Raw genomic sequence first — 27,534 nt, forward strand, 5'->3', positions numbered from 1 at the left:
TGTAAGCAGAGAGTTCAGCACTGAACAACCTCAAAACTAACGCCCACCCCCCACCCCCGGTTGTTGAAATTGACATCATTCACCAAACTTCAGGAGAGATGGTTACTCATGTCGTTCTACACAGGGGGGTTAATTACAGAGAGTGGAGCATTATGAAGTGGGGAGAGTTTGACAACAATTCAACTCCATGACTTTATACAACCAGTTTACATCTCGCTTCAAAGTTTCTGGATGATGCCACCACGCTGGAAGGTTTTTAGCTACTTGACAGCTTACTTGTAGTAGTTAATAAGGTCAGTTTTTTTCAGTTGAAAACCATGCACTGTATCCAAATCGATTTGTGCAAGTAAGGACCAATTAACTTCTTGAAAATTTCAACAATTGTTTGCATAGAATATTGTGACTACACAGAAATAAGGTATAATGGAAAGTTGTCCATGTTCTGTGTGTTCAACTCTGGTTTTGGTTCTCAGCAACAGATGCAAAATAAAAACCTGAAGAAATAACTGAGATGTGTAATGGTTAAAAAAAAGCTGTAAAATGAAATGAAAAAACTTATTACATTTATTTTGATGTTTTTGTGCAGTTCACTCATAGTTGGATATTTGGCTGTAATAGTAAAGATTCATCAAAGTGGTATGTATTATTCTGTGGGATGTGAACAGTAAAATATAGTGTCCCAATATAGCTGAAATAATAAAATGAACCCTCAAATAGAAATGCTATCAGAAATTATTGGCTCTTTTAAATGGCTAGCGATATAAGTTTAGCACTGCTTGTTTACTGCGTTAATTATATAATATGAAAGATTAACCGTTATTTTTAATATTTGAAGATTCCTTAGGGACAGTTTCTGTTTCACAGGACTGGCATATAGCAAATGTGATACTTATATTAAAAAATAATCTGGAAGCTACAGACCTGTGAGTTTAATTTTGTATATAGCTATGCATTTCTGGAGTATTTAAATGCACATAACCTTATAACCCAGCATCAACATGGGTTTGTAAGGGATCAGTCCTGTGAGATTAACTTGATCAACTTCTATGAGGAGGTAATTTCCAGACCAGACCTAGGGAGAAGCTGTGGATGTGGATTTAGACTTTTCAAAGTCATTTGACACTGTACTGCATAAATGGTTGGTACATAAAACGGGACTGCTGGGAATAGGGGACAATCTGTGTATTTAGGTTAGTGAATGAAATCAGACGATTTTCATTAATGACACATACTCCTATTGGGTTATTACAGGGGTCACTATTGGGCCCCTTCTTGTTAATATCTCTAAAGAAATTAATACAGAAAGTCAGAAGTGAGAGTCAGAAAGTATTATATTACAAAGATATCTGTGGAAGCTGGATGATTCTGTGGAGAAATGGCTAATGAAGTTTAATGTAGATAAATGTAAAGTTATGCACTTTTGCCATGGAAACTAAAAGTATCAGTGCAGACAGAGGCTCGTCTATGCGCTCTGCCCATGTACACATACTATGATGCTGCAGTATTGCTGTAGTGTTTCTGCCGCGTGACATCATAGTATGTGTGGGGGGAAAAGCACAGATGTGCCTCTGTCTGCACTGCAAGGAAGACACTAGAAGCAGCAATGAGAAGAGGACCTGCGTGGGAGCTTGGAGGGTAAGTAGTAGTAAGCTTATTGTTTTTAAGGGGGCCATGCTGTGCATTTTATTAATAAAGTGGGCTTTGTCACTGGAAACTTTATATTTATGAGGGGGCTCTGCGTCCAGGCATTTTATTAAAGAGGGGGCTCTGCCACTGGACATTTTAATAATGAGAGGGCTCTGCCATTGGACATTTTATTAAAGAGGGGGCTCTGCCACTGGACATTTTATTAAAGAGAGGGCTCTGCTTCACCAACACTGACCTAGAATACTTGCCATGCTTTAGTTATGTTTGGTTGTTTTTTGTAATATAAAATGTCTATATCAGTTTTTTTTTCTTTTTAGTTTACAACTTGAAGATTTATCTTGGAGATCGGAGCTGCTACCTACTGCAAAGGCAAGACCAAATTTTATTGCAACTCTAAACTAAAAAAATGCATAGGCTGTATGTATGTGTGTATATGCAATTATGTCAGATATTGTTTTTTCCCAGAAAATGATTGCAATCAGAAATTTTTTGATGTTATTATTTTCATTTAATTTGTCTTCAATGGAAAACCACGAAAAGGATTGTCAAAAAGGCAAATTGGATATAATTCCACACCAAACATAAAAAAGGGGTGGACAAAAGTATTCGCACTGTTAGAAAAATTATGTGATGCTTCTCTTATTTGTGTAATTAACAGCACCTGTAAATTACCCGTGGCACCTAACAGCTGGTGGCAATAACTAAATCACACCTGCAGCCAGTTGAAATGGATTAAAGTTGACTCATCCTCTGTCCTGAGTCCTTGTTTGTACCACATTGACCACAGAGAAAAGAAAGAAGACCAAAGAACTGTCTGAGGACTTGAGAATCAAAATTGTGAGGAAGCATGAGCAATCTCAAGGCTACAAGTCCATCTCCAAAGACCTGAATGTTCCTGTGTCTACCGTGCTCAGTGTCATCAAGAAGTTTAAAGCCCATGGCACTGTGGCTAACCTCCCTAGATGTGGACCGAAAAGAAAATTTGACGAGAGATTTTATACACGCAAGATTGTGTGTATGGTGGATACCTCGACTAACATCCAAACAAGTTCAAGCTGCCCTGCAGTCCAAGGGTACAACATTGTCAACCCATACTAGCAGTCGGCGTCTGAATGAAAAAGGACTATATGGTAGAATATCCAGGAAGACCCCATTTTTTACACAGGTAAGTTTTGGCAAACTCCAGCCAGGCTTTTTTAGGTTTCTGAGAAAGTTTTGGGAGAATTTTCTCTGGTCAGATGAGACAAAGAGCTTTTTAGGAAAAGCCATCAACATAGAGTTTACAGGAAAAAGAAAAGAGGCCTTCAAAGAAAAGCACACGGTCCCTACAGTCACACATGGTGGAGGTTCCCTGATGTTTTGGAGTTGCATGGCTGCCTCTGGCACTGGACTGCTTGACCGTGTGCATGGCATTATGATGTCTGAACCATCAAATTTTCAGCATAATGTAGGGCCCAGTGTGAGAAAGCTGGGTATCCCTCAGAGGTCATGCGTCTTCCAGCAGGACAATGACCCAAAACACACTTCAAAAAGCACTAGAAAATGGTTTGGGGGAAAGCACTGGAGACTTCTAAAGAGCCAGCAATGAGTCCAGACCTGAATCCCATAGAACACCTGTGGAGAGATCTCAAAATGGCAGTTTGGAGAAGGCATCCTTCAAATCTCAGGGTCCAGGAGCAGTTTGCCAAAGAAAAATGGTCTAAAATTCCAGCAGAGCATTGTAAGAAACTCCTTGATGGTTCTGCTACCAAGTATACTTTTTGGACCATTTTTGGAGTTTTGTGTAAAATTACTTTTTTCATTCTCTTTTTGTGTTTGTTTTTTTTTTTTTTTTTATTGCAAGCAAAATAAATGAAGAAGTTAATGCCAAAGAATTTGATTGCAATCATTTTCTGGAATAAAACGTATATTATCTGACAGAATTTCACAGGTGCCAATACTTTTGGCCACCACTGTATTTATAATAAACAAAAAATATATATTTATATTTACACGACTCCTGCTGGTAACAGGTTGCTTAGTTGTGTGCATACCTAGGGTGTTGAAGATTGACGTAATCACACAGGGTAAAGTAGAACCCCTGGTGGAAAGCAGTATGCTCATGGATTTTATGTGCATAGATTGGTGACCAATCGATAAAAAACTACCAATGTGCTGGATATGTGTATAATAGCAACTTTATAGTATAAGGTTTACATAAAAATGCCAATCAGTAAAATGCTTCCAGTACAATGCAAGTTGTTGAAGGCAGCATTAAAGCAGTGTCCCTACTATATTGTATCATTAAAGTGCTATTCCCACAAAGACAAGTTTCTTAAATGTACTCAAGATAACAAAATTACACATTCTCTAATTCAATGTTATTAACAGAAAAACAGCATTTCACAGATATAATTTCAACCTGTCTCTATCAATCCTGGTGTACACACTTTTGGTTGTCCCTAGACCCGACCCTGGATCTACTGCGTTTAGGGTCGGCAGACCTCTTGTTTTCCTGTCTGATGCTGCGCTTAGCTCCTCTCTGCCTCTAGAATTTTCTTTCATGGGCAAACCCATGGGCTCCATTTAGATTAAATAAGCCCCAAACACTGGTGTATATTTTCTCTAGAAGGAAAATCTGCCCATGGCTTCTCAAAAGTGGAAATGGTCCATTCTTTATGGTAAAACCTTTGATTGCCCAACATTTGGAGTTTCTGGGTCATTCACAACATATGGGCCATTGCTAAGCTAATCATTTTCAGTGGTCACTAGGTCTTCCATATATCTCATAATGCACCCACATGGAGAAAGAATATCATATAACAAAAAGTCAATAATAGTACTTTCCATTACAGTTTTCAAAATTTGACTGTAACCTGTGAAGTGAGTTAACAGTGTACAACTGGGACACCTTAGCTGGCAGATGGTGAAGTACAGAGGCAGTGGCCCCGGGAACACTCGGGGACAACCTGGGAATCCAAAATACAGCGGGCATTAAGAAGCCAAGGAGAAAAGAGGCCCGGAATCTCCTGTCGCCACCAGACGGCCACTAGATGGCGTTGGTGCGCTCACCTGCATCAGATGCGTCTGAGCATTCAGATGGAGCCCATCAGACTCTGAGGCTACAGGCACAAACCTCCTGGAGATATAAAAAGAGGTGCTGAAGAAGACAATTACAGTGATCCTAATTCCAGTTATGAAAGAGCATGAGTCTGGGCAGGTAGATATGTGGAACAGGCACTGTCGGCAGAGAGAGGTCCCAGTACTATTTCTGATCACAATCCCCTAATGATGTGATTCTGCATGCCACATTTACTGGTGAAGGAGTGGACGTGGCACTTAAACGTTACGCTACTAGGATACAAGGCCTTTCTGGATGAGCTGAAGGCTAAAAAACCCCAATCCTTTGCCGACAATGATGTTACGGGAGGGCCAGAAAGCTGTCGACAGAGGGTACCTCATGGAAATGAGAGCACAAATAAAGAAAAAGCGGAATTCAAAAACTGAAAGACACCCTAAACATCACAGCGGCCATGATATAACTTCCCATATACGCATGGGGACAAGTGCAGTAGAATGATAATAAATAGAGATGAGCGAGCACTAAAATGCTCGGGTACTCGTTATTCGAGACGAACTTTTCCCGATGCTCGAGTGCTCGTTTCGAGTAACGAGCCCCATTGAAGTCAATGGGAGACTCGAGCATTTTTCAAGGGGACCAAGGCTCTGCACAGGGAAGCTTGGCCAAACACCTGGGAACCTCAGAAAAGGATGGAAACACCACGGAAATGGACAGGAAACAGCAGGGGCAGCATGCATGGATGCCTCTGAGGCTGCTTAATCGCACCATTATGCCAAAATTATGGGCAACAGCATGGCCATGACAGAGTGACAGAATGAAGCTAGATATCATCTAAAACATCCAATAATTGACCCTGACACTATAGGGGACGGCATGCAGAGGCAGCGGCAGCAGCGGAAGGCTAGAGAGTGGCATGGCGACATACCCTAAATGGACTCAGGCTTCAAACCAATGGGTAGCAGAGAGGAACCAAAGAAGGTGAGCAAGAAGCGCTCAAATAATATTGGTACATGATAAAAGTTTGCCAGTATATTTTGTGGATTACACAGCAGGGTGGCGACAAAGTTAACATGGAAGCCATGAAAACAATCCAAAATTCTGCCTGACACAGCTCGTTTGATAAGGGGACGATGTATGGAGGCAGTGAACTAGTAGTAGATTAAAGGTACTGCAGTTAAAACTATGTTAGTTGGTTCTTGGCATGGAGCTGGCGCTCCGCTGCCAGGCGAGCTTTCGCCAGTCCAAGCCCCTGTCTCTAGGCTACTCCCCAAACAGCACTTCTAAGAACCTTTCGGATAAGATCAAGTGTAGTAGCGTTCTTATAAGTTTGGGATATGGCGGTTGAGGGGAATGTAAACATCTGCGCAAGAAGCGCTGAAATAATATCCGTAAATGAAAAAAGTTTTCCAGTATATTTTGTGGCTTACACAGCAGGGTGGCGACAAAGTTAACAAGTTTGATGTGGAATGCCCTGCAATAGCTCTTGGGCGGTGTGCCTTTTATCACCTAGGCTCAGCAGTTTGAGCACCGCCTGCTGTCGCTTAGCAACGGCACTGCTGCTGTGCCTAGAGCTACCGACTGATGGCGCCATGCCCACGGATGGTAATTCGGAGGAGGAGGAGGTGGAGGAGGGGTGGGAGGATTTGGAGGTATAGTAGGCCTTTGAGACCTGGACCGAGGTAGGCCCCGCAATCCTCTGCGTCGGCAGTATATGACCAGCCCCAGGGTCAGACTCGGTCCCAGCCTGCACCAAGTTAAGTGTAGTAGCGTTCTTATAAGTTTGGAATATGGCGGGTGAGGGGAATGTAAACAGATGCGCAAGAAGCGCATGATGCGCATGGAGCTGGCGCTCCGCTGCTAGGCGAGCTTTCGCCAATCCAAGCCCCTGTCTCTAGGCTACTCCCCAAACAGCACTTCTAAGAACCTTTTGTATAAGATCAAGTGTAGTAGCGTTCTTATAAGTTTAGGATATGGCGGGTGAGGGGAATGTAAACAGATGCGCAAGAAGCGCTGAAATAATATCCGTAAATGGTAAAAGTTTGCCAGTGTATTTTGTGGATAACACAGCAGGGTGGCGACAAAGTTAACAACTTTGATGTGGAATCCATGAAAACAACCCAAATTTCGGCCTGACAAACCTCGTTTGATAAAGGGACGATGTATGGAGGCAGCTATATGGACGACTTTTGGAGGTAGCAATGGAGACAACGTGTGGAGGCTGCTATGGAGACAATTCAATTTGGATAGTGCCTGTATGTGGCAGTCCAAAAAATTTTTCAAACCAGAGGAGCAGGTAGGTGGCCCTCCAGAAAAATGGAATAGATTGAGTGCCTGTATGTGGCAGTCCAAAAAAGTTTTCAAACCAGAGGAGCAGGTAGGTGGCCCTCCAGAAAAATGGAATAGATTGAGTGCCTGTATGTGGCAGTCCAAAAAAGTTTTTAAACCAGAGGAGCAGGTAGGTGGCCCTCCAGAAAAATGGAATAGATTGAGTGCCTGTATGTGGCAGTCCAAAAAAGTTTTTAAACCAGAGGAGCAGGTAGGTGGCCCTCCAGAAAAATGGAATAGATTGAGTGCCTGTATGTGGCAGTCCCAAAAAATTGTTTAAAACAGAGGACCGGAAAGGTGGCCCTCCAGAAAAATTGAATAGATTGAGTGCCTGTATGTGGCACTCCCAAAAATTGTTTAAAACAGAGGACCGTGTCGGTGGCCCTCCAGAAAAATTAAATGCATAAAGTACTATACCTAGAGCCAGTGGGCCCTGTCAAAAAACAGCCAGTTTCCTCTGCTTTACTGTAGAAAGAGGAGGAGAAGGAGGAAAATGAGGAGGAGGAGTGGATAAATTATTCAGGTTGAGCTTCCTTCACCTGCTGGAGATTTGAAATTAGGAGAAATCCATGCTTTATTCATCTTGATAAGCGTCAGCCTGTCAGCGCTGTCAGTCGACAGGCGTGTACGCTTATCGGTGATGATGCCACCAGCTGCACTGAAAACCCGCTCTGACAAGACGCTAGCGGCAGGGCAGGCAAGAACCTCCAAGGCGTAGAGCGCCAGTTCGTGCCACATGTCCAGCTTTGAAACCCAGTAGTTGTAGGGAGCTGTGTGATCATTTAGGACGATGGTATGGTCAGCTACGTACTCCCTCACCATCTTTCTGTAAAGATCAGCCCTACTCTGCCGAGACTGGGGACAGGTGACAGTGTCTTGCTGGGGTGACATAAAGCTGGCAAAAGCCTTGTAAAGCGTACCCTTGCCAGTGCTGGACAAGCTGCCTGCTCGCCTACTCTCCCTCGCTACTTGTCCCGCAGAACTACGCACTCTGCCGCTAGCGCTGTCAGAAGGGAAATACTGTTTCAGCTTGTGCACCAGGGCCTGCTGGTATTCATGCATTCTCACACTCCTTTCCTCTCCAGGGATGAGAGTGGAAAGATTTTGCTTGTACCGTGGGTCCAGGAGAGTGAACACCCAGTAATCGGTGCTGGAATAAATTCTTTGAACGCGAGGGTCACGGGATAGGCAGCCTAGCATGAAATCTGCCATATGCGCCAGAGTACCAACGCGTAAGAATTCACTCCCCTCACTGGCCTGACTGTCCATTTCCTCCTCCTCCAACTCCTCCAACTCCTCTTCTTCTGCCCATACACGCTCAACAGTGTAGGACTCAACAATGGTCCCCTCTTGTGTCTCGCCAACATTCTCCTCCTCTTCCTCCTCATCCTCCTCCACCTCCACCTCCTCCGATATGCGCTGAGAAACAGACCTAAGGGTGCTTTGGCTATCAACAAGGGAATCTTCTTCCCCTGTCTCTTGTGAGGAGCGCAAAGCTTCCGACTTCATGCTGACCAGAGAGTTTTTCAACAGGCCAAGCAGCGGGATGGTGAGGCTGATGATGGCGGCATCGCCACTGACCATCTGTGTTGACTCCTCAAAGTTACTCAGCACCTGACAGATATCAGACATCCACGTCCACTCCTCATTGTAGACTTGAGGAAGCTGACTGACCTGACTACCAGTTCTGGTGGAAGTTGACATCTGGCAGTCTACAATCGCTCGGCGCTGCTGGTAAACTCTGGATAACATGGTCAGTGTTGAATTCCACCTCGTGGGCACGTCGCACAACAGTCGGTGAGCGGGCAGTTGGAGGCGGCGCTGCGCTGCCCTGAGAGTGGCAGCATCTGTGCTGGACTTCCTGAAATGCGCACAGATGCGGCGCACCTTCGTGAGCAAATCAGACAGATTGGGGTATGTCTTGAGGAAACGCTGAACTATCAGATTTAACACATGGGCCAGGCATGGCACATGTGTCAGTCTGCCGAGTTGCAGAGCCGCCACCAGGTTACGGCCGTTGTCACACACAACCATGCCTGGCTTCAGGTTCAGCGGTGCCAGCCACAGATCAGTCTGCGCCGTGATGCCCTGTAATAGTTCTTGGGCGGTGTGCCTTTTATCGCCTAGGCTCAGCAGTTTGAGCACCGCCTGCTGTCGCTTAGCGACGGCACTGCTGCTGTGCCTAGAGCTACCGACTGATGGCGCCATGCCCACGGATGGTCGTTCGGAGGAGGAGGTGGAGGAGGGGTGGGAGGAGGAGGAGGCATAGTAGGCCTCAAACACCTGGACCGAGGTAGGCCCCGCAATCCTCGGCGTCGGCAGTATATGACCAGCCGCAGGGTCACACTCGGTCCCAGCCTCCACCAAGTTAACCCAATGTGCCGTCAGAGATATATAGTGGCCCTGCCCGGCAGCACTCGTCCACGTGTCCGTGGTCAGGTGGACCTTGTCAGAAACGGCGTTGGTCAGGGCACGGATTATGTTGTCTGACACGTGCTGGTGCAGGGCTGGGACGGCACATCGGGAAAAGTAGTGGCGGCTGGGGACCGAATACCGAGGGGCGGCCGCCGCCATGAGGCTGCGAAAGGCCTCGGTCTCTACTAGCCTATAGGGCAGCATCTCCAGGCTTAGCAATCTGGAAATGTGCACATTAAGGGCTTGGGCGTGCGGGTGGGTTGCACTATATTTGCGTTTCCGCTCCAGCGTCTGGGGTATGGAGAGCTGAACGCTGGTGGATGCTGTGGAGGATCGTGGAGGTGACGATGGGGTTTTTGTGGCAGGGTCCTGGGCAGGGGGCTGACTATCAGCTGACACAGGGGAAGGAGCAGTGGTGTGCACGGCCGGAGGTGAACGCGCTTGTTGCCACTGAGTGGGGTGTTTAGCATTCATATGCCTGCGCATACTGGTGGTAGTTAAGCTAGTAGTGGTGGAACCCCTGCTGATCCTGGTTTGGCAAATGTGGCACACCACAGTCCGTCGGTCATCCGGTGTTTCCTTAAAGAACCTCCAGACTTCTGAAAATCTAGCCCTCGCCGCAGGAGCCCTCGCCACGGGAGCTTCACTAGTTGACACATTTGGCGCTGATGCACCAGCTCTGGCCCTGCCTCTCCGTCTGGCCCCACCACTGCCTCTTCCAACCTGTTCTGGTCGAGGACTCTCCTCCGTCTCAGAAGCACTGTGTTCACCCGGCCTCTCAACCCAGCTTGGGTCTGTCACCTCATCATCCTCCGATCCCTCAGTCTGCTCCCCCCTCGGACTTCCTGCCCTGACAACAACTTCCCCACTGTCTGACAACCGTGTCTCCTCATCGTCGGACACCTCTTTACACACTTCTTCCACTACGTCAACAAGGTCATCATCACCCACAGACTGCGACTGGTGGAAAACCTGGGCATCAGAAAATTGCTCATCAGCAACCGGACAAGTGGTTTGTGACTGTGGGAAGGGTCCAGAAAACAGTTCCTCAGAGTATGCCGGTTCAAATGGCAAATTTTGCTGGGAGGGGGCAGACTGGGGGGGAGGAGGCTGAGGTGCAGGAGCTGGAGGAGTGCCGATTTCGGTGACATGGGTGGACTGCGTGGAAGACTGACTGGTGGACAAATTGCTCGAAGCATTGTCGGCAATCCACGACATCACCTGTTCGCACTGTTCTGGCCTCAACAGTGCTCTACCACGAGTCCCAGTAACTTCAGACATGAACCTAGGGAGTGTAGCTCTGCGGCGTTCCCCTGCTCCCTCATAAGCAGGTGGTGTCTCACCCCGCCCAGGACCACGGCCTCTGACCCCTGCAGTAGTTGGACGCCCACGTCCCCGCCCTCGTCCTCTACCCCTAGCCCTCGGGTTAAACATTTTGAAAATGAGAGTTATAACTTGTATTTTTTTTTTAACTTTTTTTTTTTTTTTTTTTTGTTTGTGTTTTTTAGTTTTTAAAACCAAACGATGCTATCCTATTGCTATGGCTATTTTCTAGCCAAGTATTACAGCACACTACTATGCCAGATGAGATGACGCTGAGTTATGAAAAAAATAAACGTAAAATAAAAAAGGAAATGGCAGACTGTGCCTAGTTGAAATACAACCCCGGGCCCTAATAAATTTTCCCACTTCGGTCTTTGCGATGGATATGTGCGTCACTAAAACACAGTGGTCGCAAGTCTGACTCCAAATTGCTCCCAATTTGATAGTAGATGCACTGCAGCAAGTACAGCCACCAGCAGATCAACCAGAAATCAAATATATATAACGCTACTGTAGGCGTAATTAAGACGTTTGTATTCTCCTATGGCTATTTTCTAGCCAAGTATTACAGCACACTACTATGCCAGATGAGATGACGCTGAGTTATGAAAAAAATAAACGTAAAATAAAAAAGGAAATGGCAGACTGTGCCTAGTTGAAATACAACCCCGGGCCCTAATAAATTTTCCCACTTCGGTCTTTGCGATGGATATGTGCGTCACTAAAACACAGTGGTCGCAAGTCTGACTCCAAATTGCTCCCAATTTGATAGTAGATGCACTGCAGCAAGTACAGCCACCAGCAGATCAACCAGAAATCAAATATATATAATGCTACTGTAGGCGTAATTAAGACGTTTGTATTCTCCTATGGCTATTTTCTAGCCAAGTATTACAGCACACTACTATGCCAGATGAGATGACGCTGAGTTATGAAAAAAATAAACGTAAAATAAAAAGAAACTGGCAGACTGTGCCTAATTGAAATACAACCCCGGGCCCTAATAAATTTTCCCACTTCGGTCTTTGCGATGGATATGTGCGTCACTAAAACACAGTGGTCGCAAGTCTGACTCCAAATTGCTCCCAATTTGATAGTAGATGCACTGCAGCAAGTACAGCCACCAGCAGATCAACCAGAAATCAAATATATATAACGCTACTGTAGGCGTAATTAAGACGTTTGTATTCTCCTATGGCTATTTTCTAGCCAAGTATAACAGCACACTACTATGCCAGATGAGATGACGCTGAGTTATGAAAAAAATAAACGTAAAATAAAAAGAAACTGGCAGACTGTGCCTAATTGAAATACAACCCGGGCCCTAATAAATTTTCCCACTTCGGTCTTTGCGATGGATATGTGCGTCACTAAAACACAGTGGTCGCAAGTCTGACTCCAAATTGCTCCCAATTTGATAGTAGATGCACTGCAGCAAGTACAGCCACCAGCAGATCAACCAGAAATCAAATATATATAACGCTACTGCAGGCGTAATTAAGACGTTTGTATTCTCCTATGGCTATTTTCTAGCCAAGTATTACAGCACACTACTATGCCAGATGAGATGACGCTGAGTTATGAAAAAAATAAACGTAAAATAAAAAGAAACTGGCAGACTGTGCCTAATTCTACTCAAACCCCTAATAAATTTTCCCACTTTGGTGTTTGAGGTGGATATGTGTGTCACTAAGAGCTAAACACAACGGTAGCAAGTCCCCCTGCTAATTCCTCACAATATGGTACTAGCTGCAAATAAAAAAAAAAAAAAATTATAACGTTATTGTAGCCCTAAGAAGGGCTGTTGGGTTCTTTAAGAATCACTCCTGCCTAACAGTAAGCTAATAGAACACCCTAACGCTTTCCCTGAGCAGCAGCAGCTCTCTCCCTAGCGGCATCCAGACAGAGAATGATCCGAGCAGCGCGGGCAGCGGCTAGTCTATCCCAGGGTCACCTGATCTGGCCAGCCAACCACTGCTATCTACGTGTAAGGGTACCACGTCATGCTGGGTGGAGTGCAGAGTCTCCTGGCTTGTGATTGGCTCTGTTTCTGGCCGCCAAAAAGCAAAACGGCGGGAGCTGCCATTTTCTCGAGCGGGCGAAATACTCGTCCGAGCAACGAGCAGTTACGAGTACGCTAATGCTCGATCGAGCATCAAGCTCGGACGAGTATGTTCGCTCATCTCTAATAATAAACCTATTGAAAATAAGCAAAAATGCCGAGAAGGCATTTGTTAGGGTTGTCTGGGGCTTCATGAGGGAGACCCTATTGAAATATGTGTTCCCACCTGGCTTTGAGGGTGCCATCTTTTCATGAAGGGCCCTTGGCTTGAATTAGAGTGAATGGGATATTGTCAACCGCCTTACTATATACATAATCAAACTAGGCAGAGTTGCCCTCTTTCTCCTTCCTTGTTCATTCTGTGCCTAGAATCTCTAATCCAGTTTGTGACCCAAGACCAACGCATACATGGCTTAAAGATGGCGTCCTCAACTTACCGATTTGAACTTGCTGCATTTGCAGACGATTTAATATTTCTGATTTGTAGACCCTGTAGAAGCACTGCCAATACTGTGTGATCACTTTAACTTTTTCAATCACTTTAACCCCTTAACAACGGGGGCAAGTACATGGAGAGGGCTTTCCCTAGAACAGATAAAATCAGATCAGATTAAATCATAAACGCATTAGGTATCACCGCGTCCAAAAATGCCATATCTTTCAAATTATAATAATGGTTTTTCACTGCGTTTAACCTCGTAACGGAAAATAGCTCCCAAAGTAAAAAATGCCACTTTTTTTGCCATTTTGAAAAATAGTTAAAAATCAAAAAGTGATCAAAAGGTTGTACAGTCCTAAAAATAGTAGCATTTGAAACGTCATCAAAAGTCGCAAAAAATTACACCACTCACATCTCCGTACACAGAGGTATGAAAAAGTTCTTAGCGCCAGAAGATTTCAAAATAAATTATTTTTTTTTATAGGAGGTATTAATTTTTGTTATAATGTATGAAAATATTATAAAACCTATACAAATTTGGTATCCCCGTGATCATACTGACCCAAAGAATAAAGTAGACTTTATATGTAAAGAAGACATAAAGGGGGCACAGTGAAAGCCATAAAATATCACCTTACCCACATCACAAGTTAAGCTACTCAAACAGAAGGACTTAAAGGAAACCTACTATTTCAAATGGTAGGTGTAAGCTGTAAACACCGAGCACCAGCTCAGGGTGAGCTGGTGCCGGTGCTTAGTTTCGTTAGTGTTAAAACCGCGGTTTTAACACTTTTTAAACTTTATAGCAGAAACTGCTTCGGCGCTGCGTGCGCGCGCCTACATAGGAAATGCCGCAGGCGTAGCGCGCAGCGCCGAAGCAGCTTCTGCTATAAAGTTTAAAAAGTGTTACCGCGGGCACGCAGGTTTTAACACTAACGAAACTAAGCACCGGCACCAGCTCACCCTGAGCTGGTGCTCGGTGTTTACAGCTTACACCTACCATTTGAAATGGTAGGTTTCCTTTAAATATTTACAGGTCGTGCTGTCAGGAGAGATTATATCCCTATATAAACTAAATTTTTCACCCCTATTGACCACCCTCCAGCAAATGCTGACCAATATCTCTTTAATGGGCAAAAAAAACATATTGAAAGCCTATGTGTTGCCTAAATATTTTACCCCCTACTGATGCTCCCTATCTCTTTCCGTGGGAAGTTTTCCACCGGAAAATGTTCTCCGCATATCTGTGGAGGGGGAAACGCCCCAGACTTGCGCATGCTTTCCTTAACGGAAAGGAGGCTTAGGAATCCCGGATGTGCAATTCTATTACTGGGCCACACAGGCAGCAAAAAAGGGTATCTCCTTACGCTCCCCTAGACAACATATCACATTTCCCCCCGACAATGGCACAACACGAAAAGACACTAGTATTAGGGGGGATTTGGGTGCCACCACCATGGCACCAGAACCTAGATCGTCTTGATAAGCTGACGAGACGGGTGCTTCAGATGTGGCACACAGTGAACAAATTTGAGATTTCACCCTTCTTGTCCCCTTTGATGCCTGCCAACCTTCTACCATTCTTAGTTTCTAGAAATTGGGCGGATGTGCCTTCCTGGTGGGTAGGCTTTGCAGATCTTACCTTGAGGGATTTTCTCAAATCCGCGGAAAACATGCCAGAGGAAGAGCTAAAAAGTAGGATACGAGTGAGGAGATGCCTACCCCTGGTCAGACTACAATTAAAGTCTTTATGCCGGGGGTTTCAGAAGTAACATGGACGAATCAGAGAGGCCACTCCCCTGCAGGTTGCGATAACAGTGGGGGCCCACCCAAAGTCACCAAAGTGTCCTACGTCCACGATTTCCTGCTGGCCAGGAAGGCACCCTCTCAACCACTGTACATCTTGGCATGGGAGAAGGAGCTAGGCCTCATGCTGTCAGACAACCAAAGCACTCATACGATTTCTCAAGATGCGTTAGGTTACACGAAAACTATTATAAGTTACTGGCTCAATGGTATAAAACTCCAGAAGCATTGTTCCATTGGGGGTTGCACCCAACCGGGGAATATTTGAGATGCAGGGGAGATCTGGGCAAATACGAATCATCCCATTTTCAAGTACTTGATAAAACATAAAATAATTTTTTCAGTGTAAATAAAGATTTAAAAACCCAATATTTGTGTTATTTAGTTGTTACTAGAAGAGTTTAATTTATTGTATAGACCTATATTGGGGCCTATTCCTGTTGATTTATAGTAGTACATGAGGTTTATTTTTACAGATAGTAACCATTTCACACTTACAGTAGTCGCAGTGACCCTGTGTAGTCACTAGATGTCAGTATTGTTAATGAAGAAGTGCATTATCGTTTGGCCACAGTTGCTAATATCCTGAGATTGATACAATGCTTCACATGTATCCACTGCCTAGTATAAATAACTGTTACTAATGGATTGTGCTCTATCTAGTTCAAACAACTGTTTTGTCGCTAGTAGGCTATCCTGCCTTATATGCAGCTAACTCTGAATGCAGTTCGGAGTTTTACATTAGTAAACTGCTATGTCATTTCTCTACCACACTCATATTGTAGTTAAAATACAAAGCTCCATTAGCCCCCTCTACATGTTTTGTAAGTTCACTGGCTTCATCAGGTGAACATGGGCTATGTATGTATGGAACAGCTATAGCCCATGTTTCCCTGATGAAGCCACTGTATGGTACATCTATAGCCCATGTTTCCCTGATGAAGCCAGTGAACTGGTGAAACATGTACCACTATAAACCAACAGGAATAGACCCTAATGTAGGTATATATAATAAATTAAACCCTTCTAGGAACAACTGAATCACTTCCACACAAATATTGGGTTTTAAAATTTTTATTTACACAGAAATCTTTTTTTTCTTAACAATACATTAAACATTATGTTTTATCAAGTATTTGGAAATTGGATGATTCATATTTGCATTTGGCAATATTCTGTAAAATCTGTTAACCCTGCCAGTACTGCAGTCCCTAAATTCCTCTGGGTTTTAACTGGGTGAGCTGGGTGAGCAGCATGTAAAGTTGTAGAGACCATCAGGGAAAATCAGTCAAAAAGTTTTACTGTCAATAGTCTTTCCACTTTATTGAATAAGCCCACAGATTGCACATATTGAAACCCACGTGCTAATACTCACCATTGCACAGAAAACTTGCTGTCCTCACTGCCCCAACCTCTTCCTCTTCCTGTCCTAACCTGGCTACTAACCACTACAATCACATTCTCAAAATTGCCCTAGCTAGCTACTTTATAGATAAAATTAACTACATTGGAGGAAATTTCCCAATCCACTGCTTCCATGAGAACCCTTCCCTCTGGAAGGCTCCTTTCCACAGCTCGCCCCACTACCTAAATCAGAACCCCATCCCCCTCTTGTCTGTGCAGTCCCTCTCTCCAGTAGTAACTTCTCGCCTCAATAAAATCTTTAACCTCTCTTTCTGTTGATGTCTTTCCCTTTTCTTCCAAACATGTAAACCGATTACTAAAACCAAAAAAACCCAGTTCTCTTGACCTGTCCAGTTCTCTTGACCTGTCCAGTTCTCTTGACCTGTCCAGTTCTCTTGACCTGTCCAGTTCTCTTGACCCGTTTCTAACCACCCTTTCATTTCCAAACTCCAGATATGTTTGGTTTCTGCGCTATGCACTCACTTCTATTTATAAAGTCACCAATGCTATACTCGATTGGCCAGAAGAATACTGTGCTCTTTTCTCTGGATATGTCTCGTCTCCTCTTCCTCTTTTTGTCTGGGTTCCTCTTTGCTTTTCCCTCTACGCTGCCCCCTTTGGACAACCCATCAGAAGATTTGGTTGTAAGTATCATCTTTATGCTGATGTCCAATTATATACTTTTGCACATAATATCACTTAACAATCCTTACTGCAGAACACCAGTCATTGTCATCTGTTGCCTCCGCGCTTTCTTCTTGAAACTCAATCATTCCAAACCTGAATTCCTCTTTCCACCACTTACTAACCAACCTAGCCCTGATCTCCCTATTAACGTCTGTGGTACCACCATAATCCTGAGGCAGCATTCCTACTGTTTTGGTTTATGTTGGACCCTGACCTTTCCCTTTTCTCCGTATATTCAATCACTTGCACACAACTGCTGCATGCACCTCAAAAATGGCTAAATAATCTGCCCTTTTCTTAGAATTGAAACCTATAAAGCTCTAAGCGTTGCTTTGATTATACCCCCTACTAATCGATCTTCCACTTTCTAAACTCTCTCCTCTACAATCCTATTCTTATTTTAATAGAAAGTTATGAAAAAAAAATGTGGAATCTTAAAAAACCATGGCAACAGAAAGCACACATTTAGTAAATGTAAGTTCTGAATTAATTTGGGTGCTATGACTATCTGCATCAAAAATAGACAATTTAGAACTTTGAAAATAAAGAATTTTCCCAATTTTTTGCGAAATCTTGTTTTTTTTTCATAACTAAACACAAAAGATATCATCCAAATTTTTAAACTAATTTGAAGTACAATGTTTCACGAGAAAACAATCTCAAAATCCCCTGGATATATTGTAGCGTTCCAAAGCTATAAGCACTTGTAGTGACACAGGGCAGATTTGAAAAATGGGGCTGCGTCCTATAGGCCAAAATAGCCCTGAAGGGGTTAATTATAACCTTACGGGCATAATATAGGACAAAAGGGAAAAATATCTTCTCATAATGACCATGGATAACTTTGTTCTGTATACCCAAGAAGCAAACCCGCAGGGACATAGTAAGAGAGAACTCAGTGCTCATTAAGAAAGTTAAAGGGAACTTGTCACCAGGAGACCCATTTTTAGCACTCCCCCAGTCCCCACAGAGCATAGTACATACACTGCCAAAGTGTTTTTGTATAAAAAAAAATAGGTTTTACAGAAAAAAAAGGTATGTTATATTGTACCTTTCATTAGCATCTGCTGTGTGACTAGGCACTGTTCACCTGGCTGGAAAGGAGCAGCCCCCCCCCCCCCCCACTCTTGGGAAACTGCTTCTCCATGTGTCCTTTTTAAATATATGAATAACTCCCCTCACTCGGGATTGGCTGTAGAGGAGTTGGAGGCGCCGCTAAGCCAAGTGATGGGTGTTTTCATGTATTTGAAAAGAACACAAGGGGGGGGGGGACAGCTCCTCTATAGCCACTCCCAGGGGACGAGTGCCTAGTCACACAGCACATGGTATTGAATGGTGCTATATAACATATCTTCTTTCTGTAAAACCTATTTTTTTATACAAAAACACTATGGTAGTGTATGTACTATGCTCTGTGAGGACTGGGGGGAGTGCTAAAAATGGGTCTCCTGGTGACAGGTTCCCTTTGAGCACCACTGACCAAACGCTAACCTGGGGACATGCCCGTCCGCTGTGTAGGAAGGGGCCAGTAGGGACCTGACAACAGAAGCAGGAGTCACCTGGCATAACTCCCATAAGGTGGAGTCTCCCAGGGGTGTAATAAATGCGATGTAGGAATTTGGATTGAATCAGGAGATTCCTTGCTCTCACAACTCAGTTGAAGTACGGTACGACTTCCCCTCCAATCTTCGTCTGAAGAGATCAGGAAGTCTTCTTTCCAGTGCAGGAGAGCCTTGTCAAAGGGTCTACATCCCTGTAGGTGTCACAGAGCGTATGCCTGAGGAGAGGCTTAGGTAGGTCCGGGGTGCCTAACCGGGATTCAAATTTTGAAAATTCCACCGTCAAGGAAGTGGAGCCAAACTGGGCTCTAAACACATGTTTCAGTTGGGAATAGTGGAAGGAGCCTATGGCTTTTTCACCCAACTGGCTAAGGGAGCGTGCTTCAGAATTGGAGGTTATGACCTGGTCAAGAAATTTAACCCCTGCACACACACACACCCCACATCGTCCATCCTGGTAAGAAGAGTAGGTGTGAGAGCAATGGGTTCTGCCATATTGGAGTCCGGGGCGACAAGAGCGTGGAGTTAGGCCTAGAAACCATCAATTGGGCCCTACGCCAGCACATTGCTACCGTTCCTAGGGGTAAAGTGACAGAGGAAGGAGACTGGTTGTCACAAGAGGTTGGTGAGGGCTTCATACAATCCCATGAGGGAGACCACAAGAGCTGTAGTTGCATTCTCTACAATCTATTCTTAATGCAACAGCAAGATATGTCTTTCAGTCCAGACCTCCAGTCTGTGCCAGTCAATGTACTGGTTACATCAGTCTGTCACTCAGCAGAGGAACTGCCAGTGATCTTAGATTATTCAAAAAAGCAAAGGGCATTGTCAGCTCACCTGGGTGGCAGTCGACTGGAGAATAGATGACTCGAGCACGGACTACTCCAGCTTCTGTGGAGTGCACAATGATGAAAAATGAATAGCCGGCTCCAGAGTAAACTTGACTCTAATATGAATATGGTACCATTATCCTTTATTCATTTAGTCAAAATTCCATATAAATGAATTAAAAATGGACATGGATGGCACAAAGAGAACAGGTATAAAGCCTACACGTTTCAGATGAAGGATACATCCTTATTCATGGCTAAGGAAAACCGCAATGGCTGCCAGACTATATGGCTATCAATTTGAGTCACATGTTAGATCGGAACCAATGGCTGCCGATCAAACCCAAAAATCATTTATTGCATTGCAAACAAATACAAGCAAAATAAAATAAGAACAGATATAGCGTATCAATGTACATACACATATATTGTTGTCTTAAATATGACACAAAAATGGTACATTTTCTAAATGTGTTTGTGGCTTCACCTGACATATAACATCCAATCTTTTGTTTAACCCTTTCGGGACACGAGTTTCCAAGCAGAAAATCCAAAATGTTTCACGGTTGTACATTTTTCTCTTACGATCACCTCCCCGTGGCAGACTGAATATCCTCTCTATGCCTTGGCAAGAGAAGGAACTACAGTCACCACCTTGGGCCAATTGAAAATGTTTTGAGGCCATTGAGATATTAACCGCATCACTCTTTTTAGCATCAGAAAGATGTAGTCTGATGCACGTTTTAAGGCACCAATTGTGCATCCTACATACTGGAGGTTACAGCTTATACAGGTAATAAGATATACCACATATGTGGTGTTGCAATTAATGTAGCTCATAATACTAAAATGTTGTGTTACATATGGAGATTGAAAATATTTAGACATAACCGCATGATTGCAACACATACATTTACCATGTCTACACTACCTTTGGTAGTTAACCATGTATCCTTCTTAGCCTAAGAAGACAAAAATAAGCTAGGTGACAAGATATTACCAATTGTTGGAGCCTTTTTAGATATAAATTTGACATTGGTTTTTAAAAATTCTGAAATTGAGCTATCTGTATACAGCAACGGCAAGTATTATCTTAATTATACGTACAATTTAGAAATACTGCTTGCTGTAGGAAGTGGAAAGTGTTACAGAAAAATTATTCTTCTTTGTAATCAATTGATCCCTTCGACTTTTATTTTTAATAAGACTATCCCTAGAGATGTTGTTCACATCAGTAGGAGGAAAAAATTGTGAGGGATTTGTCTAGAGCCAGGCGCTAAAAAAGTATGTACAAAATGGAGGAGAGAGATAATGGAGTGGAGTTGCAGCGTCAAACCCCGAGGCTGGATGTGGATCCAGATGTATTGTGTAGAAATAGAGAAAAAACGGGGTCAAAGAGTAAGACGCGCTACATCCGAGGTGTATTATTGATTATTTTTATTGGAAATGTGACTACGCGTTTCAACGCCGTAATGGCGTCTTCATCAGGTCAAACACTGTGGGGTTGCATAGTAAAGAACATAAAATATCATAGTTAGTAGTTAATAGTTAATAGGTTAGTAAACATAAACAAAACATAAACAGCGAATTAAAAGCACAAAAATAAATGTAAACGGGTTAAAACAAGAGTTAATGCCAGGGTTAGAAGGGAGGAGGTGTGTATGTGTAAAATGTAAACAGGGAGTCTAGTTTGAGATTGGACAGGTTTTTGGTTAGTAATGGGCATAATGGTAATAGTAGTAAATATAAATATATGAGCAAATAAATGAATAAATAAATATATGAAATAAATGAGCTAAAAAAAAGGTAAATTAGATGGTTGGTGGTGAATGAATAGGTAAACATATGTATATATATAGGTATATAGTCATATAGTCGGTGTCTATAGAGAGAAGTACCTGCAGTGAGTCCTGCGGTGTCTAAAGGCAGATGCTGTGCTGCCTAAAGGTCCAATCCTGATGGAGAAATGGAATGCAGATGAGATCCGGGTGAAGAATGATAGCGGTGGGGTCAGATGGAGGAATTGGGTGTGAGGGTAGAGCTTAGAGCTTACTTACCGCTGCGTTCAGTGTAGCGGGGAAGAGGGCTGCGTGCTGTCACCGGCGCGGGATGGACTGAAAGCGCGCTGGGAAGACGCGCGGTTTTTAATTGATTGGCAGGCGGCTGATCAGGAAGATGTGGGGACAGTGCGCCTGCGCGGGTTACGGAGCGGAGATGTGAGTACATGCCGGTGAGGTGATGAGATTGTGTGGTTACAGAATCTGCAATGAAATCATGTGTGTAAAAGGTACTGAATGTGTGCATATATATATATATGAGGATGAAATGGAGATGAAAGGAAGATGTGAGAAACATTATTATTGGGGATTGATGGAAATAAATAAATAGAAAAATAATAGTAATAAAGAAATAATAAATGAAGAAATAATAAATGAATAAATGGGAGTCTAGGCAGACTCGGGTGTATGAGTGGATGAGCATGAATGGATAAATGGATATAATATAGGCTACATGAGTGGATAAATTAACAAAAAGATGGTATTAAAGGCAGAATTAGATACAGAATTAAATGCATGAATGAATAAATAAATATAAACAATTGAGTGGTTAGTGAGTTAAATAATTAATTAGATAGTTAAGTACAGGATACAAGAGTGGACAATGTAATAAATTGAATTAATAAATTGAATTAGTAAAATGGAGGCATTAATAATGACAAAAATGAGCCGAGACAATACAGATAATTCTTATTAAAAATTAAAAATTGGATTAAAAAGTCATTGTTCGTTGGTTAGTTAATTAATTAATTGGTTAATGAATTAAAGTCTTGTTAGGGGGTAGTCAGAGAATGTCCGTAGTGGAATCCAGGGGAAGGGGAGGTGTGAGTATGGGGTTAGAATGATGTTTCGACCATATCATTAAGACCAGCGGGGGAGAGGGTGTCCAATTTGTAGATCCAGTATGATTCTCGTTGGCGGAGTTTTTGAAATCTGTTGCTGGTGGTGGAGGGGATCTCTTCAATCGGGGTGATCCTGATGTCGCTAAAGTCCTTGCCGTGTTTGAGAGCAAAGTGGCTCGAGACGCTGTGTTTCAGATAGCCGTTTGTGATGTTGGACCTGTGATTGTTCATACGGATGTGTAATTCCTGGGAAGTTCTGCCGATGTACTGTAGGTTGCATGGGCATTCAAGCAGATAAATGATAAAGGAAGAGTGGCAGTTGAGGAAGGAGGCAATTTTGAAAGACTCACCCGTGGTGGTTGAGGTGAAGATCTTTCTTTTGTGCTGGATGTTGGAGCAACATAGACATCTAGGTGTGCCACATTTGTAGGATCCTTTGAGTGTCAGGAAGGTGGTGGATTGGGTCTTAGTTGTCATCTTGAGTTTGCTGGGAGCGAGTATATTTCGAAGGGTTCTGGCTCGTCTGAAAGTAACTGATGGACGGTTGGGTAGAGAGAGTTTGAGGTGAGGATCGCTGAGTAGAATGGGCCAGTGTTTAGTCAGGATGCATTGCTGTGACTAGTGTTGTATATTGTAATTAAGTTGAGTGGGGGAGTTTTATTGTTGTTTGGTTGTTGGTGAGGTAATTGCTTACTTGGTTGAAGACAATGAGTCTGGGTGAGGGATAATGTTTTGATATATGCATCTTGTACTAGTTGTTTGGGGTAGTCTTTGTCCCTAAACCTTTGTTTGAGGATTTTGGCCTGGTTGATGAAAGTGGTAGTGTCTGAGCAATTTTTTCGGATGCGTTTGAATTGTCCATAGGGGATGTTGCGGAGCCATGGGGTGTGGTGTGCACTGTGGAAATCCAGATAGCTGTTTACATCCACGGATTTGAAGTGTGTGCTGGTGGAGAAGGTGCCTGTGTCACTGAGTTGGATTGTGAGGTCCAGGAAGTCGATTTGTGTGGTGGAAAAATTGTGGGTGAAACTGAGGCCCATATTATTGTTGTTCAGGTGGTTGATAAATTCAGTGGCTGTGTCTATGTTGCCCTCCCAGATGAAGAACAAATCGTCTATATAACGGCAAAAGAAGATGATGTGGTCACAGAAGGGATTAGGACCGAGGATGTATTTTTGTTCGAAAGTGCCCATATACAGGTTTGCATACGATGGGGCAAATCTTGTGCCCATTGCGCAGCCTTTGATCTGGCGGTAAATGTTACTTTCAAAAGAGAAGGAATTGTGATGGAGAATGAAATTAATGCTTTCAAGAAGAAAAGTAGTCTGTGCTGTGGGCATCTTAGGGTTTGATAATAAAAAGTTCTCAATGGATTTGATTCCTAGGGCGTGTGGGATGTTGGAATACAGTGCTGATACGTCAGCTGTTAGTAGTGACCAGGCTTTGCAGTTCTTGTGGGGGTTGGTGAGGTTGTTGAGTCGTAGAAGTTCATTGATCAGTTGGGTTGAGTCTTTTAGATAGGATGGTAACTGTAGGACAAAGGGTTGAAGGTGGAGATCTATATAATGTGACAGATTGCAAGTTAAAGAGTTTATACCAGAGATAATGGGGCGGCCAGGTGGGTTGGTAAGGGATTTATGGATCTTGGGTAGGTGGTAAAAGAAGGGGGGGGGTTGCTGACGGTGAGGAATTGTTTTTCTTTCTTGCTGAGCAAATTTTGGGAGGAGGCTTCATGAATCAAATTGGTGTAAGTGGTATAATCGGTTGGAAGGGGGTTTGTTTGCAGGGGTTCATAGAAGGATGAATCCGATAGAATGTTGTTTGCTTCAGCAATATAATCTGGACGGTCTTGGATTACGATGCCTCCGCCTTTGTCAGCTGGTCTTATGATGATGGTATCATTGTCCTTGATGGATTTGATTGCTCTTTTTTCAGTAGCGGAGAGGTTGGAATTGGTACCTTAGGGGTTTGAATGAGGAAGTTTTTTGAGGTCATCAAGGGCTAAGTTATAGAAGGTGTCGATGGCTGGCCCCTTGTGGTGTAGGGGGTAGAAGTGAGAGGGAGGGTGGACATGAACTGGTATGGGAACGAGGGTCATGGGGGTAGGGAGGGGTAATTTGTGAGCTGGGGTGGTGGACATGCATGTTTCGGATTGGACAGACTGTATAGCAAAATGTCGGTTGAGAGTGAGTTTGCGGATGAAACTGTTGAGGTCTAGAAAGAGTTGAAAGTCGTCTGCAGGAGCGGTAGGGCAGAAAGATAAGCCTTTGGATAGGAGGTCAATCTCGTTCTGTTGAAGGTTGTATTTGGAGAGGTTGAAGATCTTAATGGGTTGGTTGGGTTCTATTTTCGTGTTTATTGGATTCTTGTGTTTTTGGCTGCTGGTTCTTCTTTTAGTGGTTCCACCACGGCAGCCTCGTGGTCTATTTTTCTTTTTGTTGAGGTGGAGGTTTTGTGACTCAGGGAGAAGAATTGGGTTATTTTGATTGGACTCGTTAGGATTGGAAGTAGGGGTAGGGAGGAGGTGTGGGGGGAGAGACTCAGGGATCTGGAGAGATGGGTGGGAAGGGCTAAAAAAGACTCAGTGGAAGAGGTACTGGAGGTGGAGGGTAACCCAGGGGGTGTTGGCGGTATGGGAAGGGATTGGGTGGGCGAATGGGGTTCGTCATGGGTCGACAGTAGTGATAAATTAAGGTTGTCTGTGGGCTGTTGTTTCTATTTGTATTTCTGTTTTCTGGGTTGGTTGAGTTGATGGGCCGTATGGAAACCGGCCCAGGTGAGGGTGGTGCGGGGTGGTCTGGAGTGTTGTTTGAAGTGGAGTGGTTACGTGTGTTGTCCAGTTTCAAGCATTTCCGCTTTATTTCGCTTAGATTGTGTTGTTGGGAGCGGAAGTGAGTGCTTGTAGCTAGGTTTTGAAAGTCGGGGTGGTCTTCGTAGGGTGATAGTAATGTGGAGATAATGTTGATTTTTAGTGTTGCCTCCTTTTGGAGGTCGGATCTTTTTAGTATGATGAGGTCGATCAAGTCTCTCCATTTCTCGTTGAAGGGCTGGTCGTTTGGAAAGGGAGATTTTATGTCTACCTGGAGACTTTTGGGGTAAAGGTTCTCTTTGAGGTAGAGTCGTAGGAAATGGACATGGATACTATTGGAGGATTCCTTTTTTAGTGATTCCTCCAGATCCAGGAAAAGGTTGGTCATGGACCTGGTGTCTTCTCTGGAGAAATGGTTCGTGGTTGGAGGTTCTATGGTGGTTCTTTGGTCAGTCAATTGGTCGATGAGGTGGTCCCTCTGTGCTTCTCGTGCAGCCAGGAACGAGAGCATTGTGTTTATTGGTGGGGTGATGAGGTTAGTGTGCAATGGCAGCCACCGGTGGAGGACGGTGCTCGATCCCTTGGCCGGCTGGTTTGGTGGAACCCGCCCTTAGCCGGTATGGTTTGAGGAGGAGAGGAAAAAATTGTGAGGGATTTGTCCAGAGCCAGGCGCCAAAAAAGTATGCACAAAATGGGGGAGAGAGATAATGGAGTGGAGTTGCAGCGTCAAACCCCGAGGCTGGATGTGGATCCAGATGTATTGTGTAGAAATAGAGAAAAAACGGGGTCAAAGAGTAAGACGCACTACATCCGAGGTGTACTATTGATTATTTTTATTGGAAATGTGACTACGCGTTTCAACGCCGTAATGGCGTCTTCATCAGGTCAAACACTGTGGGGTTGCATAGTAAAGAACATAAAATATCATAGTTAGTAGTTAATAGTTAATAGGTTAGTAAACATAAACATAAAAAGCGAATTAAAAGCACAAAAATAAATGTAAACGGGTTAAAACAAGAGTTAAAGCCAGGGTTAGAATGGAGGAGGTGTGTATGTGTAAAATGTAAACAGGGAGTCTAGTTTGAGATTCGACAGGTTTTTGGTTAGTAATGGGCATAATGGTAATAGTAGTAAATATAAATATATGAGCAAATAAATAAATATATGAAATAAATGAGCTAAAAAGGTAAATTAGATGGTTGGTGGTGAATGAATAGGTAAACATATGTGTATATATATAGGTATATAGTCATATAGTCGGTGTCTATAGAGAGAAATACCTGCAGTGAGTCCTGCGGTGTCTAAAGGCAGATGCTGTGCTGCCTAAAGGTCCAATCCTGACGGAGAAATGGAATGCAGATGAGATATACCTATATATATACATATGTTTACCTATTCATTCACCACCAACCATCTAATTTACCTTTTTTAGCTCATTTATTTCATATATTTATTTATTTATTTGCTCATATATTTATATTTACTACTATTACCATTATGCCCATTACTAACCAAATACCTGTCCAATCTCAAACTAGACTCCCTGTTTACATTTTACACATACACACCTCCTCCATTCTAACCCTGGCTTTAACTCTTGTTTTAACCCGTTTACATTTATTTTTGTGCTTTTAATTCGCTTTTTATGTTTATGTTTACTAACCTATTAAGTATTAACTACTAACTATGATATTTTATGTTCTTTACTATGCAACCCCACAGTGTTTGACCTGATGAAGACGCCATTACGGCGTTGAAACGCGTAGTCACTTTTCCAATAAAAATAATCAATAATACACCTCGGATGTAGCGCGTCTTACTCTTTGACCCCGTTCACATCAGTAGCTCTAGATAGCATCCATGGGGGATAACTTCTTTGGCGTAATTCCATATGAACTTTTTTGTTAACCTCAAGAAAATCATTAGGGTTAGTACAATTTTGTTTAAATCTTACTAGTTCACCCACCGGTATGTTTCTTATAAAATGCGAAGGGTGACACGATGTAGCGTCAAATATAGAATTGGTTGAAGTGGGTTTAAAGTAAGGGCTGATCTGTACGGTTTGTTATCCCAAAAGGGAGATATCCAAAAAATGCATAATGTGTGGATTGGAACAAGAGGTAAACTTTAAGTTCATATTGTTTTTGTTGATATATCTGACAAAATTATTGGCTTCAACCTCGGTCCCCTCCCATATCAAGAGCAGGTCGTCGATATAATGACCATACCACATGAGGGGAGGGTACAATGCAACCACGTCACATGACA

General features: G+C 43.4%; 1 protein-coding gene across 1 annotated transcript in view; it reads left to right on the forward strand.

Moving 5' to 3' along the window:
* Positions 1–27,534, forward strand: part of PGAP1 (post-GPI attachment to proteins inositol deacylase 1) — a 316,353-nt gene that overhangs the window by 100,539 nt on the left and 188,280 nt on the right. The window contains exons 11-12 of the mRNA XM_072120897.1: positions 587–636; positions 1,965–2,016. Of these exons, the coding sequence (XP_071976998.1) occupies positions 587–636; positions 1,965–2,016 (102 nt within the window). The remainder of the gene's footprint in view (positions 1–586; positions 637–1,964; positions 2,017–27,534) is intronic.

This window comes from Engystomops pustulosus, chromosome 8 (genome assembly GCF_040894005.1).
Source record: "Engystomops pustulosus chromosome 8, aEngPut4.maternal, whole genome shotgun sequence".
NCBI classification, from domain to species: Eukaryota; Metazoa; Chordata; class Amphibia; order Anura; family Leptodactylidae; genus Engystomops; species Engystomops pustulosus.